The sequence below is a fragment of the Trachypithecus francoisi genome, unplaced genomic scaffold (genome assembly GCF_009764315.1).
Source record: "Trachypithecus francoisi isolate TF-2019V2 unplaced genomic scaffold, Tfra_2.0 Lachesis_group17, whole genome shotgun sequence".
Taxonomy (NCBI): Eukaryota; Metazoa; Chordata; class Mammalia; order Primates; family Cercopithecidae; genus Trachypithecus; species Trachypithecus francoisi.
The window spans coordinates 101,319,575-101,333,056 of NW_022681462.1; the positions used below are offsets into that span (position 1 = coordinate 101,319,575).

The 13,482-nt window shown below is 39.7% G+C and overlaps 1 protein-coding gene across 1 annotated transcript; it reads left to right on the top strand.

The window, feature by feature from the left end:
- The first annotated feature begins 5,620 nt into the window (after positions 1–5,620).
- Positions 5,621–6,087, top strand: LOC117062874 (cyclin-dependent kinase 2-associated protein 1-like). The gene has a single exon (XM_033176753.1). The coding sequence runs from the start codon at positions 5,621–5,623 to the stop codon at positions 5,912–5,914; it is 294 nt and encodes a 97-aa protein (XP_033032644.1). The 3' UTR covers positions 5,915–6,087.
- The last annotated feature ends 7,395 nt before the right edge of the window (positions 6,088–13,482 follow it).

Consider the following 13,482-nt stretch of genomic DNA (forward strand, 5'->3'; position numbering starts at 1 on the left):
TTCTGTTCTGTTAACATCCCCAGTCCTATTAGTATTTCCTGTCCTATTAGTATTTTCTGTCCAGTTGACATCACTTCTCCTGTTGGTATTATCAGTCCTATTAGCCTCCCCTGTTCTATTAGTATTTTCTGTTCTCTTAACATTCCCTGTCCTCTTAGTATTTTCTGTCCTATTGGCATCACCTGTCCTACTAGTATTAGAATGTCCTGTTGACATTCTCTGTCCTGTTAGTATTTCCTCTTCTATTGGCATCCTCTGTGTATTTTTCTGTTGTTGCATTGCTATAAAGAAATACCCAAGACTGGGTAATTTTTAAAGAAAAGAGGTTTAATTTGCTCACGATGTGCAGGTTGTACAGGAAGTATAGCAGCATTTGCTTCCAAGGCGGCTTCAGGAAGCGTACAATCATGGTAGAAGGTGAACAGGAAACAGGCACATCACATAACGAAAGCAGGAGCAAGAGAGTGGGGGGAGGTGCTACACACTTTTAAATGACCAGGTCTCAGGAGAACTCACTCAGTACCATAAGGACAGTACCAAGGGGATGGTGTAAACCACTCATGAGAGATCTGCCCCCAGGATCCAATCACCTCCCACCACGCCCACCTCCAACATTGGGGATTATATTTCAATATGAGATCCGGTCCTATTGATATCTTCTGTTCTGTGGGTATCCTCTGTCCTATTAGTATTTTCTGTTCCATTGGCATCCCCTGTTCTATTAGTATTTCCTGTTTTCTGTTAGCATCCCCCAGCAACTTATTTCCTACTATAGAAGTTCAGGAATCCACAGCTCAGCCAGTCACTAGCTCCTATTAATTTCAATAGTGAGAAGGGGACAAACAGAAAGCAATCTTTGAACTTCAAGCCTCTTGATTCAGCAGCGCAGAGGTCAGCATATCTTTGTCCACTTTCTGTTTCTAGTCTTTGAAAACTCCCTGGATTCTTGTCTTTCTTCCAAGCCTGGTCCTCCAGCCACATATTGAAACTGTGATCCCACTAATATATTTCCAATAAATTATCTTTTCTTCGGGCCATTATAATACATTAGTGTTGTTTGTAACTAAGAAACTGAATTGAAACTAGCTGATTTTATCATCCCCATTATAGATAAAGAAACTGAGATTCAGAAATATTCCTGATGGCTGTCACACTAGTACTAGTAAGCTAGTCTTCTAGTAAGCTATAGAAATGACCAGAATCTGTGGTTTTCCTGCTTATGTCTTCTAGTAAGCTATAAAACTGACTAGAATCTTTGATTTTCGTACTGTATCCAGTGATGTTTTACCCTTTAATGAATAATTATGTAAACTCTCCTGTCTCCTGCAGTGCTAAAGGAAAATTTCTAGCATGGCATGAGGCCCATTTTATTTGAGAAGGCCCAGTTTCAGTGCCTTCTCTTTTCTGAGGCCTCTGCCAAAATAGGCCACAGCTAGTGGCTCCCTGATGTATGTTTCCATAACAATTTCTCCCATATATATATATATATATATATACACACACATATATATAATTTCATATATAACATTTTATATATATATAAAACATACTTTGCCCTATATATTTATCATAAGAATCACATACGTCATAACGGGATATACACTTTTTAATATAGGTCATTGAAATATAAACTTATCTAGAGGAGAAACACTCATTTCCTACTATCCTGTCTTCTATATCATGGGCACTCAATTGTTTGTTGGGTAAATAAGTGAGTCAATGAGCAAAAGCATGTGGAAAAATAAGCTGTCAGAAATCTCAAGGAGATTTTCTGAAGCATTAGGGTTTTAGAATAGCAGAAACAAGCATAACCTTATTCACAACCTAGCATCACCCTCTCGTCAAGGGCCAGAAATTCTGCTGCAGCATCCATAACTGAAAGAAGCTAACGTCATGTCCATGGGAGCCTAAGGCTTTGTCAGCGCTGTTCTGCTCAGAGGTTATAGAAGAAGAAATGGGAAGCCTGTAAAGGAGTTGCCTCAACCCTGTCTTACAGCTAAAGATGCTGTGAGGCCTAACGACCCAGAAATTTTTCTTCTGTGAGTCTCCTCGGGAGTTCTGACATGTGGGACACTTTCTGAGACTGAACTCATCTCCATAAGGCATTATTAATATGAAAATCTCTTCCTTGGCAGGATCGTCAATGCATCCATGCAAAGATGGCAGCCTTGGGTCATCAAATAGAGGCTGAGGAGCTGCAGGAGAGAGCAAGATGCACTGCTGTGTGCATGACGCTGATCCACAAAGGCAACAACAGGGCTCGAGAGCAATGGGCAGTAGGGATTGGGATGAAGACAAGCATAAGGAAGAGCAGAGCTGTGAGGGAGGGGCACAGACAGGGTGGGGCACATAGAAAATAGCACAAGAGATGCTGCAGATGATGACATGCTGGAGAGTTTTGCCTAGGAGAGGTATGATAGGTTTCCCTGGCTTTTCTAAAATAGTCCACAGAGGTCTGTGTCTAGAAATTAATTCAAAAATGAACTCTTCTCAGGTGCCAAGCTGGATCCATGGGGGGAGAATTTATTTTTCAGGGTAGTCGATTCAGAGTCCACATGGGAGACAAAAAACTTTATAAGCTTGTGTGAGATAATAAAACACATAGAATATTAATTTACTTCTACAGCACAGCTGTTCAGGAAAGGCTATAAGCATCATCAGCTAGTCATGAAGTAATGATTGTCCATTCTTACTCCCTGTACTCTGCCAGTGTATATGCACAAAGTGTATCTGCACAAAGCTGTGCTATTATAAACAGCAATGCTGTAGGTGACACTCCCATGATCATACGTTAGAGGAGACCTAGTTACTTTTTGTAAGACTCTGTCTTGCCTATAGGACTCATTCTAAAGACCCTCTGGCTGTCTTGAATGATACAACAGCCATGTTTTAGAATCTCATATGGAAAAGAATTGTGAAAATCTTCTAGGAACTTTGGCCAGCCTCTAGATAACAGAAGTGGCCTCTGACCAACATCCAGCAGAAACAAAAACAGGACTGAAGCTCTGTACCCTACAAGGAAATAGGCTATAAACAACCATGGGAACCATGAAGACCCTTCCTCAGCTGAGCCTCCAGATGAGAACTCAGCTCTGGCTGACTCCTTTATTGCAGTCTTACAAGACTCAAAGCAGAGGGCATAGTTAAGCCATGTATTATTCTGAACCACTCCCCTTGTGATCATTTGTTATTTAGCATCAGAAAACCAATACAATGTGAAACTAAAAGACTGTCTGATATAAAATATTTGCATGACTGTGTCTCAGATTCCCACTGAAAAAAAATAGGAAAGGGAGTACAGTGGAATCCAGATGAAAGAGTATTTCTACACTTGGGGAAAGACAGACAGGGATTGAAATTAAGATGTCATCTCTCACTAGCTATATGATCTTGTGCAAGTCACTTAATCTCTCCGCACTTCACATTCCACTCCTGCAACATTAAAATGATGTGTTCTACTGACCCATTTAATTGATGTGAACAAATATACAAGTAGGGGAAGAAAATTTAGTAGTACTGATTGTTAGATTCAAGGAATCATTTATTACCAAACAGAAATATCAAATATTTATGGGACACTTACTGTGGGCCAGTGTACTAAATACCTTATCTCTATATACTCAGTCTTTATCATAACTCTAAGCAGTAGATACTATTAACACAGGTTACATATGGAGAAACCAAAGCACAGATAAATTAAATGACATATTCAGTCCCGTAGCTGGAATTTGAACTGGTACAATCTCCATCGGGGATTAGCACACAGAATGACCAGAGATGACACTGGAGGCAGAAATTGTCAGACCTTGGCAAGCTGTGCAGGCCACTCATAGAAGCTTAGACTTCTTCCAACCTGGAAGCAGGAAAAATAAGGATTCCACAGCAACCTGACGTCAATGAAGCTGTATGTGTAAGCATAGATGAGACTTTATTAAAACCATTGTTATACATGGTGGTTTGGCTAGCAGGAGATTGCACTCACACTCTGGATTAGTCAGGCTTTCAGGAGATAATCTAAGAATCTATCAGTCATGAAATCGCCCTGTGTAGAAACAGTTTTCGCATCCAAAGCAGCTTACAGCTGAGTTTTGAACATTTGAACATTTTGAGAAGTGTGTCTGTTCTTATGTGTTTGTTATTACCTGAGTTCTTTTCATCAAACTTTTTGTTTGTTTGTTTGTTTGCTGTTTTTTGAGATGGAGTCTCACTCCGTCACCAAGGCTGGAGTGCAGTGGCGTGATCCCAGCTCACTGCAACCTCCACCTCTCAGGTTCAGGCCATTCTCCTGCCTCAGCCTCCTGAGTAGCTGGGACTACAGCCCCCTACCACCACCACACCCAGCTGATTTTTTGTATTTTTAGTAGAGATGGTGTTTCACGGTGTTAGCCAGGATGGTTTCCATCTCCTGACCTTATGATTCGCCCGCCTTGGCCTCCCAAAGTGCTGGGATTACAGGCATGAGCCACTGCGCCCAGCCGCATCAAACTTTTATCTGTGAAACCAGCAAGACCATCAGGTTGCAGCCCACGTAGTAACCAGGTCACTGAAGCTCAAAGAGGCTCATATAATTGCTGTGCTTGTGTTTCATGAAAGCAGAGGAAGAAAACAATCCCTCACTCCTCCTTAGGGCTCTCTGTGCTGGGACAGCTGGAGGCGTGATTGATCACCAAGTTTTCAACACAGCAGGAGACACATGGAAGAACTATGAGATATCTGAGAAGCTCTAAAGACCAGAAGCATATATTTGGCTATTCATAACCCTTTGGAGAAACAAAATGTGTGTCACTTGCCCAGTAAAAAAGAATAAACCATGAGGATTTTAGGACTTTTCAGGGTGAGCTAGAGACGTTAGGGCTTCAAAGGCCAGGAAATGCATTCAGATCTTCACACCCTCTAGGGTAGAATCAACTGTGTGGATTGCTCCTGAGATTGCCAGGCAGCACTAAGCACAGCATTGCAGGTGAGCCTGATAAATCCTGTGAAGTTCTCAATGCAGCTACTGCCCACCTGTTCTGTGGGTGATTTTTCATGGGCCAGAGATATATATCAGGATGGAAGGTGTTCAGTTTGGGCCAGCTGTGTCCGTAACCAGACAGACAGCACTGTAATGAATGCTCCCAGAAGGAAACCAAAGAAGTTACTGTGATGGAGGACAGAGAACACAAAGCACTGTGCAGAAAATATAGGAACAGGGAAGCTTAACCCAAGGGCCCTAACTTAGTAATTGGTGGGTTTTGCCAAGGAAATGCTGTGTGATTCTTCTGGTGACTGTGTCTACCACTGAAGTACATGGTCCCTTAAGAAAGTGGATAAGGTGGCCTGTGATCCCAGCACTTTGGGAGGCCGAGGCAGGCAGATCAGGAGGTCAAGAGATCGAGACCATCCTGGAAAACCAACATGATGAAACTCCGTCTCTACTAAAAAAAAAAAAATCAGCCGGCTGTAGTGGCGCATGCTCTAGTCCCAGCTACTCGGGAGGCTGAGGCAGGAGAACCGCTTGAACCTGGGAGGCGGAGGTTGCAGTGAGCCTAGATCGCGCCACTGCACTCCAGCCTGGGCGACAGAGTGAGACTTAGTCTCAAGAAAACAAACAAACAAACAAAAAAACGAAAGGAGGTGCATGAGGTTCGCGCACAACGCCGCTGGGAGTGTCCACTGGCCTTCACAGTATCGCCGACTGCTCAGTGACTACGGGCCACCGTCCCTAGGCTACACTCGGGGAGCTGGGAAAAGCCAGGTGCCCCAAAGCAAATACGCGGAGCTGCTGGCCATCATCGAAGAGCTGGGGAAGGAGATCAGACCCACTTACGCGGGGAGCGAGAGCGCCGTGGAGAGGCTGCCGCGCGGCGTGATGCACGCTGGAGGACTGGTTCGGGAGTGCTTGGCAGAAACGGAACGGAATGCCAGATCCTAGCTGCCTTGTTGGTTTTGAAGGATTTCCACCTTTTTACAAGATGAGAAGTAACAGTTCATCTCCCCTGTTCAGATGAAACCCTTGTTTTCAAAATAGTTACAGTTCAGTTTTTCCTCCCGTGGTTCACATGGCTCTGAACCTACAGTGTCAAAGATTGAGAAAAGATTTTGCAGTTAATTAGGATTTGCATGTCAAGTAGTTAGGAACTGCTCAGGTTTTGTTTGTTTGTTTGTTATTTTCAAGCACTGATTTAAAAGATGCACCTAAAGTTATCTTACAGCAAACTGTAGTTTGCCTCCAAGACACCATTGTCTCTTTAATCTTCTCTTTGGAATACATGTGTTACCCACGGTGTTCCTTTTTGCTTTTCATAAGCTAATATCATTCTAGGGATTTTGTTTTTAAAGCATATTGACAGCATACTTTGTAGATTCTGCTTAATGTAACTTCTTTTTTGCTTACCTAATTGCGTGACTATTCGTGCTTCAAAGTCAAATTTTAAAAATGCACAAGTTATAAATATAGAAGAAAGAGCAACCCACCAAACCTAAGAAGGACCCCAGAACATGTTCATACTAAGACTGTAAGTAGATCTCAACTCCGCGTTTAAGTCAGACAAAACATCTGGAAGGAAATGACTAAAACGGTTTACATCTTTGTATTTATTTATTACTTGACATAATAAAGCTTATTTTCATTAAAAAAAAAAAAGGAAGTGCATGAAGTGTGTCTTGCTTTTGTGGCTCTGAGAGGGGATCTTAAGGAAACTTACTGTTCCCTGTTTCTCTTTGTTTCTCCAGATTCTTGCACAGGAGTAGAAAAACTATGACCCATGGCCAGTGTTTGTATGGACTGGGAGCTAAGGGTTCTTACATTTTTAAATAGTTGAAAAAAAATCAAAAGACTGATATTGATTACGTATGACATTATATAAAATTCAAACTTTAGTGTCCTTAAGTAAAGTTTGATTGTTCCGTTTGGCACTGTTGACACTTTGGGTTGCGTGATTCTTTCCTGTGGGGAGGGAAGGTTCTGTGCATTGATGTTCAGCTGCATCTTTGGCCTCTATCCAGTAGGGGCCAGCAGGACCCCTTCTCCATTCCTCACAATCAAAGACTTCTGCATATCTTACCAAAAGTGCCCGGGAAGGCAAAAATCATTCGCTGGTGAGAACCGCCTTTTTGTTAAAACACAACCATGTTTGTTCATTTCACTGTTGTCTATCTGCTTTTCTGCAAAAGCAGCAGAGTTTACAAGTTGTAACAGATACTGTCTGCCTCTTCAAGCCTACAATATTTACTCTCTGCCTCTTTACAGATAACGTTTCCGGAATCCTGGTCTAGCACATAGAAGGAACTCAGTGTTTGAACAAGGAAGAAGGGAGGGGAGATAGAGAATCATAGAGTAGGTTGCTCTCTGGGGAAAAAAATGAGTTGCTGTTGGTTTTCTGACACAAAGACCAATGCACAGATGTCAGGTGGCAGGCCAGCCTTTTCCTGAGAACACATGAGCACAAGTTTATTTCTAAAGCTCTAAAGTGACACGTCTGAGTCCCTAAGATCAGCCTCTTCTACTTAAACTCCAGAAAGCTACCATTCATCGTAGGAATTATGTCAACTAAAAACAATAAAATGGGAGAACACATAAGTACTGACTCTTGTAAGCAACTCCGGATCTTTTTGAAAAAATTAGCAACATGTTGGTTCATCAAATCCCAAGTTAACAGATTCAAAACGTTGTGAAATTCATGAAAGAGAAGGGCGTTGATATTCATTGGCCATTTGGCATGTGCCAGGCATTCAGGGAGAATCCATATGTATATGAAACCAGAGAGCTCACTGAGAATGGGATCACTTCCTCATTTTTGACACAAGGAAATGTGCATCATAAACACGAAGGAACTGTCCAAGGTCTTGTAGAGGCAGGAGCAGAGCTGAGGACTCTGATTTAGATCCAGCCAAGATCTTTACTTCTGCGCTGCCATGCTGCATCTACTGAATTATACGCTGTAAAACCGGATTAGCCGCATCCGCAAAGGTGGGGAATCTGCTCTGGGGTGAGTTGATATATCTAGAAATTCTGAGCATAAAGGGAACAGAGTCAGAGTCAGGCTCATTAAGTCCTTTTGCCACAGTGCAAAGCTCCTGCAGAGCAGCCAGGGCCCAGTTCCCCCAGGTTCCTGGGAGGATGAACTGACGCCTCCCAGGGTTACCCGGCCTGCCTAAGATGCAGCTGGAAACCATCATTCTCAGCAAACTATCACAAGAACAGAAAACCAAACACCGCATGTTCTCACTCATAGGTGGGAAGTGAACAATGACATCACTTGGACTCGGGAAGGGGAACATCACACATCGGGGCCTATCATGGGAAGGGGGGAGGGGGGAGGGATTGCATTGGGAGTTATACCTGATATAAATGACGAATTGATGGGTGCTGACGAGTTGATGGGTGCAGCACACCAACATGGCACAAGTATACATATGTAACAAACCTGCACGTTATGCACATGTACCCTAGAACTTAAAGTATAATAAAAATAAATAAATAAAGTTAAAAAAATAAAATAAAATAAAAAAATAAAAATAAAAAAAAAGACGTCAGTAAAGTGCTGGTGTTTCCATACAGCATGCTGAGCTGCTCTAGAAAGGCACTCTCAGACAATCCGAGGGAGGAAATGGCCTGAAAAGTCATGTCTGCAGAAGCAGCAGTATAAAGAGAGATTTATCACTTGTTCTGATAAATTGACAGTGAAATTAAAAAGCTTAATTATTTCAGCATGAATTTTGAGAGGCTTTTCCCACTGAACATATGAAAAAGTTTCAAAGCATTCTGCAGCAATAAAACATCTGTGACCCAATTTACATAAAACAGAATAAAACTTGAGAGTTGTTCTGGTAGCAAAGAGCACCAAGGCAGTGTGAACCCTTGTTTCATCGTCCATCAATAAACGGACCCTTGTGCATACAGTAGTCAGTAAAAAATGTCCTTATAAATCTCGAGTATGTGGGGAGATGGGGAGGGAGGTTCTGTCGGACCCAAAACACCACTGAGAAGAATATTTAAAGGTATGTGGCAGATCAAAGGCCAATGCAGAATTCACTAATGGAAAGATAATGACCTCCAAGAGGCCGGTGGGAAGATAAAACAGAATGAATAAATTTTAAGGACAAAGACACACTTGAAAAAAATATGGCACAAATGCATTCTCTGAAAGTGTTGAATGATAATAATTCCAAGAAGTTTCTTTCATTCCATTTTGTATGTTGCTAATGGAGAAAGGTGAGAAGTAGAGTTTAAAGCGTTTTGCGTTTTTTTTTTTTTTTTTTTTTTTAAAGGTCTTGGCTATGTCTGGAGCTTTAATCACAATGGATTGGGCAGTGCTTTAAAAAAAAGTATCTTTTGAAGAAAGCTGAGATCCGATCCGATATACTCAATTCATATTCACGATTCTTGAGTGATTTAATGTAGATTATTTTAAACTGATATAAAACTTGACAAAAATCTGTTCTAAAGGATGTATAGAATATTGACATATGGTAATTTACTAATTAGAGAAAAAATAGGCAACACTTCTGTAAGATGTAAAACTTAAATTATGTAAAGAATTAACTAGATTAAATCAAGGGTGAAAATTCGTGGACTTTGTGTCTCTCACTCTTTCAGTTTGAAAGTCCTATTCTCTGAGAGATATTTTTGGCTAATCCATGGTCTCAGCAAACAGAAGATGAGTTTAAAAACATAATTAGTTATAGATACATTTTAAATTAGCATTTTTTTACCTCAAAATTTAACTCGCTATACACTAAAGCAGTGGTTCTCAAAGAGGGGCAGCATTTCTTGGCTGGAAGAATTGTGAGAAATAAGGTCTTAGGGACTTTTCAAAATACAGCACAACTGGCCACCACTCACCCCTAAGCCAGGAAAAAGATTCAAATATACAACTCCAAAGTGACATTAAATGCCAGCAACCCACGTCCAATTCTTATTAGAAACCAGGGCCTTGATGACTCACTGTTATTGGTGAGAATAAGTCATTTCTTGAAGCAGCTTGGGAGCATGACTGTTAGCTCATTCGACACTATCCATGTCAAGGACTGGATCCCACTAGCAGCTCAAGTGAATGGTAAAGAACAGAGCTTCACATTTGGCTGGAATTTGCCCCAGAGGTGCCACAAGAATGATCTTAAACCCACTGCCATTTAAAACCTTCACAAAGCGGGTCAGGAAGAAGTGATATGAATGGGAGGGCTTGAAGAATAAGTAGTCAGTCTTATTTTGCCTCTGGAGAAAGCTTGCCAGCATAGAGATCTAGGTAGTCGACGTGGTGAGTGGAATGGAAGTGTTCTGGAATAGGGTGCAGAGTAGTGAACGCTGGGCAAACGGGTGGTGCACACCAGCTGACGGTCTCAGAGGAACTCTCCAGCCAGGGGTTGCCTTGTGAAAATGAAAATCCGGTGTTGCCAGGGTCTCACTTCGCAAGGATGACTGACAACCTGGATTTCTGTGTGAACTCACCTATTTTTTATAGGATGGCAACTAATTTTTTTTAAAACCAGACACGGTGGGAACCAATACCACAGAGTAAACAAGCCTTATGTGTGTGTCAAAGGCAGCCTGTAAATTGCCGGTTTGTCATCTCTGCCCCAAGCACTCTGAAGTCTGTCACAGTTTAAAGCCAGACATGCAGTCACTTGTCCGAGTGACACCACTTGCCTCCACATCAGTGTCCCATAGGTTGCTTTTTCTGATGCACTGTTTTTGCTTTTTTTTTTTCTGATACAATGAATAATTGAAAGATATGATTAAAAGTTACCCTGTGAAACTCATCTTAGCATTTATTGTGAGGGTATTATGAACGCCGCCTCTTATGTCATACAATCCGCTCTCAAAGGAAAAATGTCTTCTTCAGCTTAATTATCAGAGGTAACTGTGCTTTTAGGGGGAAAATACTTTGTTTTTATGTTTTACTGGTTCTGTGACTTATACAGACATTACCTGTATCTTGTCATTGAATGCTGGAAAACAAAGCTGAATATGTGTGTTTACACTTCGGAATTGTTTCTGTTGTTACTCACTTTTCTTTCAATATATCTCACGTGCTAACTCCTTTTTATTTGGTTTATCTTCTTATGCTTACTAGATTCTTGATGAGATAAGTTACTTCCACTTGAGGACAGAGCATAAAAGGAATATGTGAGAGGTATTTAAAAACTAATTTCAACTATTTGTAGCTCACCTCCTTCTAAAGTATACGTTGTTTGTTATGTTACGTAGGACCAAGAGTAGAGGAGTTATTATGTGTCCTGGTTCTAAACGGAGGACCTGGGATTGAATAAACTCAGAGGGCTTGTGATTGGATAGACTCAAGCTAAAAATCGAGGGAGAGAGAGGTAGAAGGGATGATGTGGGGGAACAAGAGCACTGAGAAAGAGAAAGAAACACCACACACACACACACGCACACACACACACGCACACACACGCACACACACGCACGCACACGTGCACACACACGCACACACACGCACACACACACGCACACACACACACACACACAGATTCTAATAGGAATTCAATATCAAGATGATTCTACAAATCAAAATTCCGAAATCCACGTGTAAAACTAATACTGAGAAAAACACCCCCAAATTCAATATTTAATGTGAATTTACTTCAGATGAACTAAAATTAAGGAAGAAACTAGAATATAAATGGCATGATTGTGTTTACAATGTTTATGAGCTAAGGTACAGAATAATATTTATAAAAATAAGAAAATATATTAATAAAGAAGACAAGACATTAAAATTGAATTATTTAAAACATAGGAAAAGTCCTCAACAAACAGAATAAACTTTAGATTGGACACATTTGAAGATATGATATGTAAATCTGAAGGCTGAGGAATTGATCCAACATGAAACATGACAAATACAAAGATAGAAAAATATGAACTTCATTTAAGACAGAAGACATATTTAGGATATTTGTACAGGAAAGAGTTCAGGAGCAACTAGTAAAAAATAATTTTAAAGATAAGTTAGAATATTTCATGAATGCTCCAATTAAAGACACAACTAGTATCTAGCAGGACAAATATAAATACATACATATCTGGACATACTATATTAAAATTCTATAAAATTAAGAATAAAGACACAATCTTAAAAGTGTCAGAGAGAAAAAACACACTTCTTCAAAGAAAAGGAAAAGAAAATTGTACTGACACCAGACTTCTTGACAAGATCAATACATTCTAGAATATAATAATATAATATATTTTGACGGCTGAGTTTACTAAATAATGAAAGCAAACCTGGAATTCTATATTCAGATAAATCATCATTCAAAGATACGTGAAAAGAGAACCTTTCTCAGAGGTACAAAATTTGATCCCCAATACTGATCCTCTCTGAAAGCAGCATTCAAGTACATACCAAAGCAAAAAACAAAAAACAAACAAAAAAAAAAAAGAGGGGGAAAGTATGACCCTTAAAATGAACACAGAAACTGGTAAATACATTGACAAATTTGGTTATATACTGATTGTAATTAATAGTAGGTTATAAAAAGATCGAATAAAATCTTTAACAATTAAGAGAAATGACAATGTTGATGATGAAGATAATTGGTGACTATCAGTAGAAGTCCTTATGTGACTGGCATGAGGATATAAATAACAAGTAAATTGATCGTGTTAGAAAAAATGCATAATTGGTATTTAATTAAATGTTCAGGTATAATTATTGCAATAATAGAAATATTATATAAAGCTTCTAAGAAGTGGGGATGAGGTATGCATGAAGGGATTTTATATATGTATATATAATATATGTTAACATATATATACAATATACATTCATCCAAAGGAGTACAGAAAGAATATAAAGAAAAAACAATAACAATTGAATGGACACTAAAGAATTACAAAAGAATATGGTGGAAGTAAATCTAGCTATACCAATTAGAGAACTTTTTAAATGTAGAGCTCACCAGAGATGGGTAAAATAAAACATATGGAAAGATTGAAAATAAAGTATAAAAATGTTTCTCCAGAAAACCAGTAAGCAAAAAAAAAAAAAAAAAAAATTGTGGCAGTGATTATACTGATATTGAAGAAAATAGAATTTGAGGCAGAAAGTATTGATAGATATTAGGAAAGACACAATTAGATCATAAAAGAGTAATGAATACGATTTTTTAAATCATTAACTTCGGTAACATAATAACATAATGTTATAGAGAAATGCAAATCAAAACCACAATGAGATACCATCTCACACCAGTTAGAATGGCAATCATTAAGAAGTCAGGAAACAATAGATGTTGGAGAGGATGTGGAGAAATAGGAACACTTTTACACTGTTGGTGGGATTGTAAACTAGTTCAACCATTATGGAAAACAGTATGGCGATTCCTCAAAGATCTAGAACTAGATGTACCATATGACCCAGCCATCCCACTACTGGGTATATACCCAAAGGATTATAAATTACTCTACTACAAAGACACATGCACACGTATGTTTATTGCGGCACTATTCACAATAGCAAAGACTTGGAATCA

Coding starts and splice junctions, on each gene's coding strand:
- LOC117062874 (XM_033176753.1), top strand. CDS start 5,621: ATGAGGTTCGCGCACAACGCCGCTGGGAGTGTCCACTGGCCTTCACAG.